Source organism: Ahaetulla prasina, chromosome 4, assembly GCF_028640845.1.
Source record: "Ahaetulla prasina isolate Xishuangbanna chromosome 4, ASM2864084v1, whole genome shotgun sequence".
NCBI lineage: Eukaryota > Metazoa > Chordata > Lepidosauria > Squamata > Colubridae > Ahaetulla > Ahaetulla prasina.
Window position 1 is genome coordinate 51,717,168 of NC_080542.1, and position 17,022 is coordinate 51,734,189.

At 36.5% G+C, this 17,022-nt stretch overlaps 1 protein-coding gene across 6 annotated transcripts in view; it reads right to left on the minus strand.

Annotated features, from left to right (window-relative positions):
- Positions 1-329: 329 nt before the first annotated feature.
- ANKRD17 (ankyrin repeat domain 17) overlaps positions 330-17,022 on the minus strand; it is a 140,622-nt gene continuing 123,929 nt past the window's right edge. For all 6 annotated transcript variants that reach the window (XM_058181840.1, XM_058181839.1, XM_058181838.1 and 3 more), the window contains 8 exons: positions 16,653-16,808; positions 13,545-13,694; positions 11,385-13,051; positions 7,873-8,070; positions 7,164-7,415; positions 4,954-5,129; positions 4,398-4,562; positions 330-2,590 (listed from right to left, as the gene is read on the minus strand). In XM_058181840.1, coding sequence (XP_058037823.1) covers positions 2,531-2,590; positions 4,398-4,562; positions 4,954-5,129; positions 7,164-7,415; positions 7,873-8,070; positions 11,385-13,051; positions 13,545-13,694; positions 16,653-16,808 — 2,824 coding nt within the window. In that variant the 3' untranslated portion in view covers positions 330-2,530. The remainder of the gene's footprint in view (positions 2,591-4,397; positions 4,563-4,953; positions 5,130-7,163; positions 7,416-7,872; positions 8,071-11,384; positions 13,052-13,544; positions 13,695-16,652; positions 16,809-17,022) is intronic.

Consider the following 17,022-nt stretch of genomic DNA (forward strand, 5'->3'; position numbering starts at 1 on the left):
TCTATTAAGAAAGCTGTGATTATCATATGAGGATTTAATTAATGTTAAAAAATTAAATATTTTGCTTCTGTATGCAACTATGATTAATTACACTCATGTCTTGTGGTTTACCCATTACTTATAAAAGTATTTTTGATAACCAGAACTGAACTTCAGATAAGACTACATGAATGGGATAAGTTGGTTTTTCCAAATTTAAAATCCTGTGAATTATGCATTGAGCTATCCAGGTTTCCATGAATTATTTCATTACTTAAATAAATATATACCTACCTATATTTATATTGCAAAAGTTGTGGCTGTGTTTCAAAATAAAGACCTAGAAGGTCTCAGAAAAAAGAACATGTTCCTTGTCTTTATTGGTCAAGTATGCATTACATTTGAAATATAAAAAGTATTTCAAAAATGTTCCTAATACAGACTTCTAGCATCCACCCGCCCAGGATTTTAATTTGACAAGGCTTATTTCATAAACAAGACATGAAGTGTTTCAATCTGTCCTATTAATATTTTTGCTTTCAAGTCAACAAAATACAGATTGCTTTAATAAGAAACCACATCCTAGGAAACTTAGCTGAACCTGACAATATATTTTATTGTAATAAATACTAAGCAGCAACTACTCTGCTGAAGGAATATTTTAAAGAAGCAAAAATAATCCTAATTAGCTGTAGTAAGCATAAACTAAAGATAGTTGCAAATATTATATAAAATAGTTAAACAGCATTATTCCCCCACCCATTAAAGTGCTGAAAATTAGGTTGGTATGTTTTTCTCCTTTCCATCAACAGCTATTTGGTTAGACATTCTTTTTGCTACAACCAATTTCAAATATTTCATTAGGTATAGTAAAAGACAATGGAAAGGTTATTTGAAGAGCACCAATAGAGGGCATGTACACAGACAAACTTATTTATTCATGAGTCTCAACATTTCTAAATGTGCATTAACAAGGCTGCAGGATTCTTTGGGAAAGTCATTTTTCTTGCTGGCTTTACACCGGAAACAGCATTTTAGAATTTACTAAAAATTGAGCTGGTCTAAGTAATCTTAATTTCACTTGTATAAACCTTGTGTTGAACCACTAACACTATTTCTGTAGTAGTAAGCCCCACTAAATTCAATGGCACTTACTTCTGAAACGATAGGTAGAAGCTTGTAGTGTAACTCCATATAAGAAACAACTGCTACTGTAACTGAGTTCATTTCTTCCAACTAGCAAAGAATAGACATTGGCCTCTTTGTATTCTCATATGAAATACTTGCTATGAGTAGAACAGCTTATAAAATTGAAAAATACCACATATGCACAAATGTATCTGTTATTTAGATTTTAGAAGTACATGAGACAGGTGGTAACAATTATAATTAGTTGTTACTATTTGCCACAAGTACTCACTTCTAAAATCTTCTAGATTGAAATAGATTCTTTCCCAATTTTTTATTTTAGGCAGTGGAAGTAATCCAGAGTCACATTATACATTTTGATATGGAATCTTGCAAATAAACCTAATCAATTTTCATTTCAGAATAGATTATTCCCTTGGTATGATAATTCAGTATCTTCGAAATTTAAGCCATTTTTATCAATAAAAGTTCTTAGCAGAAAACAAGGGCCAATTAATTCTGACTAATTTAAAAAAAAACAAAAAACTTGCCAGTAACTGATAGACAATAGAAAGCTAAGGTGGAATATTTTCAAACTAGTTGCAGACAGTAATTTTATTAACCCATCTTTGTAGTAATCTGGTTAGGCTATCTTAATATTGAAATGTATTAATATTGAAGGGGGAAATTTGGAAGTGCCTAAATATAATGATTAAGGATCTGTATTTGTATTTTTGTCTTGTTCAACATTTATAGAGTAGCTATAGAGGAAGAATTTTGCATAAATGTATTCTATTTATAAAATTAAATTTATAATGAATAAATACCAAATCTCATTATATAAACATACTATAAGGTTATGAAAGAAAATAAAAAATAATGCCCATTTTATGCATACTTAAAATTACACAACTAGAAAAGTAATGCTTATTAATATTTTAATGTATGAAGAAAACATCCAGACTTCTGTATATGAAGATACATCTGTCACATTAAAGTTGAGCCTCTATACTGACATACTGGAAAGATTTACCTTCTGCTAGCCATTTCTGTTATGTAAACAATTGTACATTTATCTGCCATTCTAAAACAGGATCAAGTTTACATAATTTTGCCCAAAAGCAGTTTACGGTACTAAAAACCAACCAGCCAAAGAGCAGCCTCAAAAAAAAAAGTTATGTCCAAAATTAATAATAATCAAGGGTGAAAGAAAATGAAACTAAAAGAGGCTAAGATGAACCATATGATGGAATGGGCAGTCATAATGTTCACAGAAAAGTGTCAGTATGTTCTTCTGAAAAGCCTACACACTTCAGTCCAATACAACGGAAGAATAATCTGAAAGTTGAGGAGAACTGCTTTTGCCATCTGTATCTCCTATAAACCAAAAAGAAATCTTCAGGCTATCGAAGGTAATCTGGATTCAACCAAGCTGGTTCATATGCACACTGCTCATATGTGGTGCCCATGTTCCTGTCCAAACCTAGGGAGGAGAATAGATCTTTTAAGCTATGCAGAGCTTTAATTGTAAAATAAACAAATAAATAGAATTGTCATTAATTCCCACTTAACATATGTAAATTATCTCAATTGGTTACTCTTTAAAATATAAACATATGGAATGTTTATCCATTTTGAAAATAATGTGCATGCTACTTATATATCATTGTGTGAAATATTACTACCACTTTATCTGTTAAACTCATTATTCATTATCAATAAAAAATTAACCTTTGGGCTAAATCTGCTACTTACAAAGGTTTCCAAAATCAAGAAATATTGAACATTAAGAATAAAATGACAAGGTTTTTATGCCCTTAGAATATCCTATTCCCTTCTCACCTAAATATCCATTCTTCTATGATCTTTTTACCCACTTGTACAAAATGGCCTGATGAAACTGCATTATTAGCTCAAACTAAATTTCCTCAATTTTTAGATTGTTGGTACAATTATATAAATATTGTTTGGGCAATATATATGCAACATACAAATGTCATCCAAAATCTGTTATTGGAATACTATTTACAAGCTTCCTAACAAACAGGAAGCAGCAGGTGAAGCTAAGCAAGATCACATCAAATACCTGTACAATTAGCACAGGGGCCCCCCAAGGCTGTGTGCTCTCCCCACTTCTCTTCTCTCTGTATACCAATGACTGCATCTCCAATGATCCATCAGTTAAGCTACTGAAGTTCGCAGATGACACAACAGTGATTGGTCTCATTCGAGACAATGACGAATCCGCATATAGACGAGAGGTCAAACGACTAGCCTTGTGGTGCAACCAAAACAATCTGGAACTGAACACACTCAAAACCGTAGAAATGGTGGTAGACTTTAGGAAAAACCCTTCCATACTTCCACCTCTCACAATACTTGACAACACAGTATCAACAGTAGAAACCTTCAAATTTCTGGGTTCTATCATATCGCAAGATCTCAAATGGACAGCTAACATCAAAAACATCATTAAAAAAGGACAACAAAGAATGTTCTTTCTGCGCCAACTCAGTAAGCTCAAACTGCCCAAGGAGCTGCTGATCCAATTCTACAGAGGAATTATTGAGTCTGTCATTTGCACCTCTATAACTGTCTGGTTTGGTTCTGCAACCCAACAAGAAAAACACAGACTTCAGAGGATAATTAGAACTGCAGAAAAAATAATTGCTATCAACTTGCCTTCCATTGAGGACCTGTATACTGCACGAATCAAGAAGAGGGCCGTGAAAATATTTGCAGATCCCTCGCATCCTGGACATAAACTGTTTCAACTCCTACCCTCAAAACGACGCTATAGAGCACTGCACACCAGAACAACTAGACACAAGAGCAGTTTTTTCCCGAAGGCCATCACTCTGCTAAACAAATAATTCCCTCAACACTGTCAGACTATTTACTGAATCTGCACTACTATTAATCGTTTCATAGTTCCCATCGCCAATCTCTTTCCACTTATGACTGTATGACTATAACTTGTTGCTGGCAATCCTTATGATTTATATTGATATATTGATCATCAATTGTGTTGTAAATGTTGTACCTTGATGAACGTATCTTTTCTTTTATGTACACTGAGAGCATATGCACCAAGACAAATTCCTTGTGTGTCCAATCATACTTGGCCAATAAAATTCTATTCTATTCTATTCTAACTATAGGAATTAAGAAAACTAAAAGTAATGCTGAGACACATTATAGACAAAGAGAATAATAAAGCTTCCCTTTTTTCCAGTACTGAAAGGGGACATTTGTCCATAAATACTAATTAAAATATCCTTGATACTTACTGTCTGGGGTCCATTACTCTCTGCAGAATTTGAAACCATCTTTATCAACGAATTCCAAGTTGGGTCACCAGCATGAGGCCCATTGAATATGGGCCCACCGGTACCATCTGCTATGGGTGCAACAGGCGGAATCATTGCATTCCCATACACTGAAAAGGGCATGCCCTGTCAAGAATAGAATAATGGATTATTTTATTCAGGTCTTCACAGAGCCAAAAAAAGCTATTGTATTCCTGGTTTTAGATATATGCATATTTCAAGAGAAGTTTGTATTATAAATTGTCTGCAATCTAATGATCTAAAAACATGGGAATTCCTAAGTTAATGTCTCTCAATTTTGCAACTGGGGCAGTATATACAAAAATTAAAAATAGATATATCCATATGTGAAAATATTTTATAAAATTACTTCTTGATACATGTAAGAAAGATTTAAATATTAACAAAGTGATTGGTATATACTCATTTCCTAGCTATTTAGGATTTAAACAACGCTTAAACAGGAAAAACCATTTAAACAACAAAAACCTGGCCAATCATCTAAATGTTAGGTTACCCCAACTTTAGGGAAGTCCATGTATCCTGCAGGAACGTGCTGATGGAATGTACCAGAAGGAGTTACAATTCCTGTGCTCTCTCTCTCCATTGCTTGATGTGAGAATACTCCTGGATCAGACATCGGCCTGTGAATCATATGGTTTCCCATTCCACTGTGACACCAATCTACTTTATCTAGGAAGAAAAGAAGAGTATAACTATTAATATATTCTTATATATATTCTTATTTATCTTATCACTTTCTAATATAATCTATACCGTTATCTAAAAACTAAAGAAAAAGGCACTCTTCTCATTTAGCCTCAAATAATGTCACAATAAGGTTTAAAAATTAAGTTTTTAAAGCAGGACATAACTGTGAGAGGAGACCACTGTCAACCATCACTACCTTCTCCATCGCAGATATGCCAACAACAACCAGGTTTCCTACACCTGACTCCATCCCTATGGGTCCCTCACCTGTGGTGATCCTAGAAAAAAAGGTATGAGGTCTATTCACAGACAAAAGTCTGGAAAAGCACCAGGCCCAGACAGGGTAACTCCTTGCCTAAAAGTCTCTTCAACTGGCCCGCATCTTCACCTGCATCAAAATCCCCATTCAATTAGCATTGGAGCTCCCACCCCTCCCCGGGGCTCTGTGTTCTCTCTTTTCTCTATATACCAATACTGAATCTAGAAGGATCTCTCTGTTAAAGTACTGAAGTGTGTCATTGGTCTCCTCAAGACAATAATGAGTTTGTATGTAGATGGGAGATAGAACAATTGGCCCTGTGGTGCAGCTGGAGCAATCTGGAGCTAAACACTCTTAAAACTGTAGAGATAATAGGAGATTTTAGGAGAAGCTCTCCTATTCTACAACTTCTTAAAATATTAGGCCACACAGTATCAACAGTAGAGATCTTCAAGTTTCTGGGTTCTATAATCTCCCAGGATTTGCAATGGACACCTAATATTAAACCATCATTAAGAAGGTGTAAATGTGTTATTTGAGGAATCTACCTGCCTCCAAGTTCTGCTTTTGATGGATGTGTTACATGGAACACTGACAGAAGGCTTAACAAAGAATGCTCTTTCTGCTTCAACTGAGTCTCATCTGAACCTCTATAACTGTCTGGTTTGGCAACAGCCACCAAGCAGGACAAGTAAGACTTCAATGGATAGTTAGGACTGCAGAAAAAACAACTCCAACCTACATGCCTTCCACCAAGACCTATATATTGCATGAACCGGAAAGAGGGCCAGAAAACATCTACAGACTGCTCACGTACTGTACATAAACTGTTTCAACTTTTCCCCTCAGGATGACCTCCTCCCACCTTCCATGCCATCATTCTTCTAAACACCTACTTCCCACAGCATTCTCTTATGCCTAAAGATATTAGTAGATATAACTATTAGGCCAGTGATGACTAACCTTTTTTTTACTTGGATGCTAAAGGCACGCACGCATTATTGCGCACACCCATAATGTGATGCCTCCCCATGCCCCCCCGGCACATCTGTGTGTGACACCCCTGGGCCCCGTTTTGGGCCTAGCAGGCCTCCCTGAAGCCTCCAGAGGCCAGAAACAGCCTGTTTCTAGACTTCCAGTAGGCCTGTTTTTTGTCTTCCCCAGGCTCTGGAGGTTTTCCTGTAGCCTCCGGGAGGGCGAAAACGGCAACCCCTGGTCCTCCGGAGGCCCTTCATAGGTTGGAAACAACCTGTTTCTGGACTTCCAGGCAGCCTCAGTTGGCTGGTGCATGCAGATGCATGGTGGAGCTGACCTAGGGCAACGGGTCACGTGCCAGCACAGATAGCGCCGCGTGCCACCTGTGACACACATGTCATAGGTTCACCATCGCAGTAGTAGGATATATGGTTATTCTTCCCATCTTCCCATCTTCCCATCCTTCCTATCTTTCCTACTACCTTCTCCTATTGGTATTTTAGGATTTATCTCGTATCTTATGATTTATGATCTATGATTTATTACTGTGTTATTTGTATGTACACTGAGAGCTTATGCACCAGAGACAAATTCCTTGTTTGTCCAATCACACTTGGCCAATAAAGAATTCTATTTTATTCTAATAAACCTTTAATGGCATTAATTAGCTATTTAATATGGAGATACTGGGAGAAGCTTCTATTTTAACATTTAAATTATACCTTTTCTACATTTTGTTTCAATAATACATTACTGGAAGATGAGTAGAAGACAATACATACCACTTTGATTTCCTCCTAGGCCTTCAAAAGACCATATACCACTATGACCAACTGGAGCAGCTAAGTTACTCCCTATAACAGCAGGTGTAGATGTTCCAGTTTGCCTAATACGTGCAGAACGCTCAGTTCCAATTGGAACAGGAACCTTCCTGTCTTGAGACATACTGCTGGGCTTTTCTGATCCGATTGAAACAGCTGAAGGGGTTGGAGATGGTGCTCTCACTCCAGCAGTCATTGGTTGAGCAGATGGTTCTAAAAACAAATACATATGAAGAGTGAATTTGCTGTGAATATTATAAGACAACGACCTTTCTTCCCAATACTTGTTTTTATCCCAGACTCAATAAAATGAGTAACATGAATTAAACATTAAATAATAACAGTTGCAAACAGATAAATTCTGATACCAGAGACTTGATAGAACTCTGAAGTAACAGCTTGTAATATTTATAATATGCTATCTAGGGCAAATATACACAGAAGTAATCATTGGAGAGACTTCTGTCACAGTACAGTTTTGCAAACTGTACAGTCATGATTCTAGAATTCAACTTACTTGAATAAAATAACTAAAAATATTTCTTGGGTTGTTATTAAAACTTAACTGCAGCTATTATCAATTAGCTTTATTCTATTCTTCTCTAAGATAAGAAATCTGCCAGGAACCTTAATATATTTGATTAGCTATTAAATATCACAAAACTCTCACCGTTTGATGCAGAGGAACATGGAGGCAGTAAGTTGAGTGGAGAAAAATGCTGTCTATTAAAATTAGCAGCTGTTGGTGCTCCACCAAGAGCAGTTCCTGATGCATATACTTGGCCACTTGAAAGATTTGAGGCAAAGTTACCCAAATGTGCAGAAGGAGGTGTAACAGAACCATAAGGTGAATCCAGACCAACAATTCCTGGAAAATTATGTGCACAACATTACTTTCCAAGAGGAACAATGGTGCATGAATGCTGGTATTGGCATAAAACATAAGCTGCTTATTCAATAATGTTAATAGTAACTAATATATTGTTATATGAATTTTTTACTTTGAATTTTATATATACCAATATACATATATACCAATTTTATGTATACCAATAAATCAGTTTATCCACCTGTATCAAGAGGAAGATCACATGATCTTTCTACTTGCCTATCAAAATATGTCAGTAATCAACACATCAACCAGATTTCACTTTGTAAAACGTCTAAGCAAATATATATTTTCCTTGCAAACTGATGTATCATAGAACAGAACAGTGTTAGTTTTAGTTGTTAAATTGGGACTAGGAACGTAGAAAATGTTTTGCAAGTGAATATTTGCTGGTTTAGATAGAATTTAGCATTAGCAAAAACCTAAATTTTCTCAAATTTCCCAAAACATTATTATTGAAATGAATTTTATTATGTTTATATTCTGGATGATGTCTGATCATACTGTTGAATATTTAGTAGTGTTAGGCTTTTGTTTTTGCTGCTACTGCTGCCAAACAAATTTACTTGCATTTTTAAACATCTATGCCATTTTTATTTGTTTTATTGTATACAAGAATATGTTAAATTATACATCAAAAACAAGGTTTCTGTGCTATGGATGTTAACTCTTCAAATTAGTTCAGACAAGAAGCACAACAAGGAACATCAGCACTATCTTTATTATAATGTTACATTACACAGAAATTTGCAAGACTGATTGAAAGTATTATTCCCCTTCTCTCTAGGAAGGGTCATTTCTGAAACCCTTTCTATCAGGGCTGAAATGCTCCCGGTTTGGACCAGATTGCGTGATCCGGTAGTGATCGTGGCCGCTGGTTCGGCAAACTGGTAGCAATGGCGGAGCGAAGCCGCCTGGTGTCATTACTTCCTGGTTTTAATTGTTTGAGATGTGACTTTTCTTCCATCTTCCAAGGTCATTCCTACATACCATAACAATGGAATAAGGAATTGTGGATGCAATTTATTTGTGTCAATTTCAACTTACTTCCTGGCAAATTGGAATTCTTTTGAGGGTTACCAATAATTTTGGCCATGACTCTACTAACATCCCCCTGAAACATGTAATTCAATCATCAAGAACATCATCACTAGAATCAATACAACTTTGATACCAAACTACAGTGTTTTCCCCAAAATACAATTGACCCAGAAAATAAGCCCTCCTGAATTTTTTTGGGGTGGACCTAATATAAGGCCTACCCCAAAAATAAGCCCTAGCAAAGGGATGGGCGTGGCCAGCCCATGAAACAGCCCTTCCCTTCCCCGGTCACATCAGCCCCTTAAACATGGTCCATGGATCAGCTGATCCAGGGAGGGCCGGTAGTTCTATCTGCGATGAGGCAAAAAGCCATGTGGCCCATCGGAATCGGCTCCTTCCCCCTCTACCCAGCTGCTGAAAAGGATTAAAAGGCAGGCAATTCTGAAAGATTGTAGGATGTGTGTGCTTATGGTAGAAGCAAAGCACTGCCTGTCCTTTCTGAGGTGTTCATCACACCCCCATTGTTTGGAGAGTTCAGCTGCCACTTTTCTTAACACTGTTATACAGACAAGGTTAGAAGCACCTAATTTTTTTAAAAAAATACCTTTAATTAAAGATAATAAATACCCAACAGTAGAGGACCATAAATCCTTTGCTTTCAGTTTTTTTAACCAGAAGTTGGGTTATAAAAACTCAGTATCATTCATATAATGATGATGCCTATTCCTGTAATGGAAGATGACCTCACTCAGCAGTCTCATATAGATGTTAAACAGAACGGATGGCAATCCATCAACCAGGCACTTCAGGCTTGACCTGTTCTCCCCGACATGGAGAAAGGAGAAATGCAGGACCATGTCTATCATTTTCAACCTCCATTATTTGAAAATGGTTTCTGGTTAACTTTCTGGCTGAGAAAGTTAAAAATGATAGTATCAAAGGCTGCTGAGAAATCAAGGTGAACCAGGATATCTGCACTATTCACTCTGCCACAGTGCAATCAATGCCACCCCTGTACAACACCCTGATCTGAAACTAGTTTAAATGGATCCAGATCATCTACTTCTTCTGAGGTCATCTGAAGCTACAACTATGCCACCTTCTCAATCACTTTTCTTAAAAAGGTAAAGTCAGAGACTTAGATGTAAATTGTCCAAAATAGCCATTGGTAATGGCTTCTTGAGATGAGGTACACTATTGCCTCTTTAAGGCAAATGGAACCATTTCCTCCCTCAAGGATGATTTCACTACCAGCCAGGAAGGATATGGATCTAACAAACTGGTAGCTTGGTTAACAATCCTATGGACCCTGTGAACTTCCTTAATAGTCAGAGGATCAAACCATTTACAGTTAATAAGACAGGCAACACTGTGCCTCAGTCAACTTAACTACACATGCACAGTCCAAATCTAATTCAGTACGCCAAGTGATTTTATTTATCAGGTGTCTAGCACATTCCTAAAGTAGATGTTCACATGGGCCTTTCTTCCCCAGCAATGTTCACTGACAGGTAGAGCTAAGGTCTCAGTCAAATGGCCCACCAAATCCCCAGGAAAAACTTCAGGTTCCCTCTGAATCCATCAGGATCATTAGTTCCCTGGGGTGGACTGATCTATTGATCCAAACAAGTGAGATTAATCTATATTATCCATAATACCTTGCCAATTTCAGTAAGGGTTTTTTCTTCCAAATTCCCTGTACAGCTGTGTGATCTCAAATGTTTCAAACTGCATTTTTCATAAATCTGATTATAAGTACTGTATCTTACTTTCTACTGATTTTCCCTATATCTATTTTGAAGTTAACAGCATAATGTTAATTTACAAATTGAACTTTATTAAATAAATAAACCTTTAGCTAAAGAGATTTACAATATTATTCATGTATTTTGGCTGTTAAAAACAGTGTGACTGTTAGGTGAAATATTTCTGGGAAAATAAACATATTCAAAAAATATAACTTAGTGATCAATAATAATTCACTTTTTTAAGATTAGCATATTATAATCAATCTAGGATGAGTGAACAGATAAAACCCTTTTGCAGTTGCATTTATGTCATGCTCCGTGTTATAGCTAAACCTTTTAGAAAATGAGCTTGCTTATTTGCATGCATAGCTAGAATATGATCCTATTATTCAGCAGATAGATAAGACTTTACACCAATCAGACTGCAGTCCTTGACATCCAATAATAAAACATTAGAGTAATACTGCGCATATGAAATGAGAAAGAGGTGGATCTTATATTTACCTGAGGGATTTGGAGCTGGTCTCTGCAGCGGGGGTCTAAACCCTAGGGCTTTGGAAGTATCTAACTGATGTAATGGATCTGAACTTGACAAAAATGAAGACTTTCCAGACATAATAGATTCCGGTGTTGCCTGAGATGACAAGACAGAACCACCCCAGAATGCATGAGTGGAGGGAGGGTTATTCTCAAATAGTGTGCTAAATGGTCCAAATGGTAAAGCAGCACTGAAATTAGTGGCCATGGATTTATTTGTGAGATGGACTGAATTTTGAGAAACACTCTGAGTAGTTAAAGTAGAAGGAATCTGCACTGAAGAAGGAACACTGTGAGGTCTTTTTATGCGGCTGATATTAAGTGGAACTGTAGAATTTGGAAGAGGAGCTGAATTCTTATGCACAGGATTGGTTCCATGGGAAGGTAGCCTGACAGAGACATTTTCTATTTTAACTGGAGCAGAAGACTGAATAGATCCTACTGATGCCTGAGGCAAAATATAGTTTGCTGGAGAGTTTACTGAAACATTAGCAGGAGTAACTATCTGGGCAGAAGAACTCACTGCTGTTAAATTTGGAAGTACAACCATACGAGGATCTTGTATTGGAACCTGAGGCTGTAAAGGTGATCTTGCTTCTTGAGAAAGAGGCCCAAGAGACTGTGGCTGGCCCAGATGTTCTGAAGGAATGCCAACAGAATTACTTTTTGACTGCCTGTTATTGGCCAAATTTACAGTTTCCACAACTGGCGAACTACCTATTTCCTGATCGGAAGATAACACCCTTTTGCTTGGAGAATTTCTTGTACATTCTGAAGGACTATTTCTAGAAATCTTTGCTGACTGGGCTGGTGGTGAAGGGGAAGAAGTGGATGAACCTGGGTATTGCTCTTTGGCTGTAGGAAAAGGATATATGGCATTTGTTGTTGTTGTGCTGTTGTTGCTTGCTGTGGTTGAAATTGTTGTGGTAGTGCTGGATGTTTTCACCACAGTGACAAACAGCTGCCTTCTCACTGAGGGAGAACTGGGACTGCCATTTGCAGAAGAAACAGGCACAGTAGACACCACCGAGCTTGTGGTAGCTGTTGAACCAGAAGTCAAGGAACCCACAGAATTCCCTTGACAACCATTGCTGTTTTGATTGTTATGGCGAGGCACGGTGTGAGATTTAGGTGAGTTAGTTGCTCTTGCAGGGCTCAGAGGTCTAACAGGGAAAGGACCCCAAGTGGATTGAGCTGGTGGGAAAGTTCCTCCGAAATGAGTCATGGGCAACCTTGGTGGGCGAATCTGTTGGAAAGTCTGAGCAGCAAGCAATGCATGTGCAAATTGGGGAGGAGGATAGGCTAATGGTAGAGAAACTGGAAATCCAGGCCTAACACTGTTCATAGGATTCTTCACTGTTTTATGGGTACATGTTGATGAAACTGCAGGCACAGAGACTGCTGTAGCAATCTGAGATGATGATGATGATGATACTGCTACAGTGGTGACTTTGTTCCCAGCTGCAGAACTGTGAACTGTTGTAGTGGTGGCATGTGATGATGTTCCTGTTTTGGGATAGGCTGCAGAATTTTTCAAACGATTCTTTGGAATGAGCTCATCAATTTCTTTATCTGGATCTTTAATCAGAGCATTTATAAGTTGTGTTGCTTGTCGTGTTGATTCTGTGCCTCCCCTATAACAAATGCATGAGGACAGGTTTTTTTAAAAAAATTAGATATTTAAGGAAAGGAAATTTAATTACTTTAAATTTGTGAATTCAAATGTTTGAATGCCAACCAGGCTTGAACGCCCCCCCCTCAAAAAAAAATCAATTATAAATAAAATTATGTACAGATAAATCCTAGGTACAGCGAAGTACAATACAAAAAAAGGTGCTTAATCTCAGAAAAACACAGGGAAAAATGAAAAGCTAAATTTAAGGAAAAACTGAAACGTGGGAATGAAATGTGCTCCCTAAATCTCTCATATCTTACAAGAAAGCACAGCTATCTGTCAAATTAGAATTCTTGACAGGAGGTTTCCAATAAGAAGGTAAGAATGCATTGTAACATTTTTTGGCTAAAATCTGTCCCTTAACAAGTGCCCACCTGAGGCTTTTAACAACTAAGTACAGAAATAAGATCAAGTAAATTATTAGAAATGAAATAAGTAGTGCCTTGGTTTACCTTATTGTTATGATTCTGTCTCCTGTTTTATCTTTCTGTTTATCAATATCTATGTGTGCTCCTGTAAATTCTCTGATAGCATTGATGTTACAACCACCTCTTCCAATTACTCTGGAAATAACAGTTGATGGAACAGAAACCTTCTTTGATCTAAAAACAAATGAATAAGAAAAGTAATTACAACAGCAAATTTAAAATACTATAAAGCAGGATTGTTTTGTTTTTCAAAAAACTGTACTCTGACATGAAGGCCATGGTATAAAATTAACCAATATTTTAAGTCAAAGATGATTATTTAGAAGATTGGAAAGGCATTTTTACACTACAGAATTTCTGGTTAGCTCCTAAGTGCAAAGATATTCCATGCTATTCCCTTAATACTGAGAATGTATTTCATGATAAATTACTTGAATAGTCTTTTCACTATTTCCTTACTGAGTCAGCAACATTGTGCTGAACGTCCCAAAGGTGCTTTTTCAAGAAGCAACTGGACTTTCTTATATTTCTATGTTTTGCTTCTCATCCAAGAAGCTTCTTCAGCTCTGACTGGATGGTGTGGAATGGAAGGATTTATACTCCTTGCTGACAGTAGGTCATTTGCATTATTTTAGAGAGTCAGTGAGGCCACCTGGAAGTTTATCTGTGTCATCAGAGTCAGCAGAGTAGCTAAAACTGTCTGCAAGGAATAGAAATCCTTCCATTCCTCACCATCCAGTCAGAGCTTCTTGGATGAGAGGCGAAATGTCTTCAAAGAAAAACAAGAAAGTCTAGTTGCCTTGTGAAAAAGCACCTTTAGAATAACTATGACCTGGATGACTGAGAACTCCTATAAACATTGTGCTGAATGCAGGAAAGGAATAAGAAACATCCAAAAAATTAAAGACATGATGTAAGAAAAGCACACTGAAACAGAGCAAAAAATGATTTATTTAACCCTCTTGGCATTCAAGAGGCTTGGCAGGGCCGGGATAGCTCAGGCTGCAGAGAAGCCTGTTATTAGAACACAGAGCCTGCAATTACTGCAGGTTCGAGCCCGGCCCAAGGTTGACTCAGCCTTCCATCCTTTATAAGGTAGGTAAAATGAGGACCCAGATTGTTGGGGGGGCAATAAGTTGACTTTGTAAAAATATACAAATAGAATGAGACTATTGCCCTACACATTGTAAACCGCCCTGAGTCTTCGGAGAAGGGCGGGATATAAATGTAAAAAAAAATAAAAAATCATGTTATATTTTTCCTAACATTCCATTGTTTTCATAAAACAATATGAGCAAAATCATGGTCTTATGTGAAATTATTTTGCTGGTTTCAACAATCATTTTTTTGCAATAGCTCACACATAACTCACCATTGCATCATCTACAAGCATTAGAATATTACAAATTGTTTAGCCACTTCCCCAGTTTTCTTAAATATTCTATCAAGCTACATAGGTTCATCTACTTGCTCTAGTTTTTCACCATTTATGAATAGTGTGGAAATGTTTAGTCAAATTTCAAGTCAAATTGTTTTTTTGGTCTTTGATATATTAATTTTCAATTCTATGCTCTTCATTACAGTAGTGGCCAAAATTGTGGAAATTTTTTGGGAAAACTGTATTTTTGAGGTTTAATGGCTAGTAACACCACTTTTTTGGGGAGTAGTACCATAAAATTATATAACAATGGAAAGATAATTTAATCAAGAATGTAATGCTTTTCAACCTTTGTTTGAGAGACAAAAGTGGCTTTTTCATGGAATTCTAGATTTTAGGCCAAATTACTACAGTCTGCACTGAACAGTCCTTGCATTCAACTTCACATTGCATTGCGTCATTTCATCTTGTATACACCCAGATGATTTTCTTCTGTCACATAGGCACAGTCTCTTAATTCTTCTATCATCACTTGCTGTTGCGCACTTTTTCCTGCCTTTACCAGTGTGGTTTTGTAGTGAGTCTCTTTATACGTCTTCAAAAACTTAAAAATGCCATCTTTGGTTAAGTTTCCACCAATTTTTCTTCTAATTTCTTTATAACTGTAGCCTTGTTCTCTTAATACTATTTTACATTACTTTCTGGGTGACCAGTCAACTCTTTGCACCATTACTTTAATTTTATTATGTTTTACAAGCTCACTAAATGAAAGAACACAAAAAACACCAAACCAACTTGATAGCGATCACATTACACACCCTCCTCTCACCTTCAATACATGACATCAATTACTGAATCCTACTGTGATCTGATTGGCTCATTGCCAAAACAAGATGACACTTGATTGGCTCTCTAAATACTCAACACTCATGCTCATTGGCTACAATCAGATGAATGAAAGCTACCTGATATCAACCTAAGCAAGTTGTGCTTTCTTTTTCTGGTTATTTGGCTACAACTTTTCATAGAATACAGATAATTGACCAAACTTCGTTGCATTACATTCTTGATTAAATTATCTTACTACTCCCAAAAATATTGTTATTAGCCATCAAACCTCAAGGTTTCCAAAATTTTGGCCAATACTGTATATCACATAACCTAGCATTTATTGCAAATCATTTAGTCTTCAGCTAAGGTTAAGGACTTAATCATATTCATAGCATATACAGCACATTCTGCTCAGTTTGGGGCATTTTACCAAACTTATTCTGGGCATTATCAGGTTATTCTATGCAAGTTAGGCCTTTCATTAAGAAATAACCCTGCAAGCCAATATACTGTTACCAGCATCTCATCAACTAGAAAGTATATGCAGGGCATGACACATACTCAGGAAGTCTTTATTACATATTGATAAAATCTATATGGCATTTTTCATCATTAAAAGAATACATAAGTGTTAGCAAACTTCAAATTAAATGAAGTAATAAATTGTTTTATTAGATTTTTTTTTAGGTATGAAAGTGATTTAGTTTGACAGAGAAAGTGTCATTACAGAAAATGAATTTGCATTTTGTTTCTCAGATTGTGAATATATTTTACAGCAATCCTTATGAGAAACTGTTAAAATTAGTATAAGGATTTCATCTACTATATATTCTCTAATTTAGCTAGTAGGATTAAGCAAGGTTGAAATACATTTTCTAAAGTGGACTCTAAAGGAATTTGCTGTAATATAAAACATAGCTTGCCTTCTTACAACTTCTTTCCACCCTTCTTCTCTCTTTTGACCACGTTTAGGACTAGCTATGCTGATTTTTCCATTAGAAGAAGAGAGAGGTGATGGACAAGACTTTGTGCAAGTAGATAATGAATTAGCAGGTGCTTCACCAATAACCTCTGATAACCTTTCAAGTAAAATGGGAGAAAGACATAGGAGAGAGAGAGAGAGAGAGAGAGAAAAGCATCTCAGTGTTAATCTCCATCATATAAATATTAAAGAGAAATAATAAAAGATAATAAAATATCCTACTGATATCCAGAGGTGTGCTCTAATTATGTTGGGATCCAAACCCTTTAAATCTATGACATATTAAAATGACTGATTTTCAGTTACAAAAC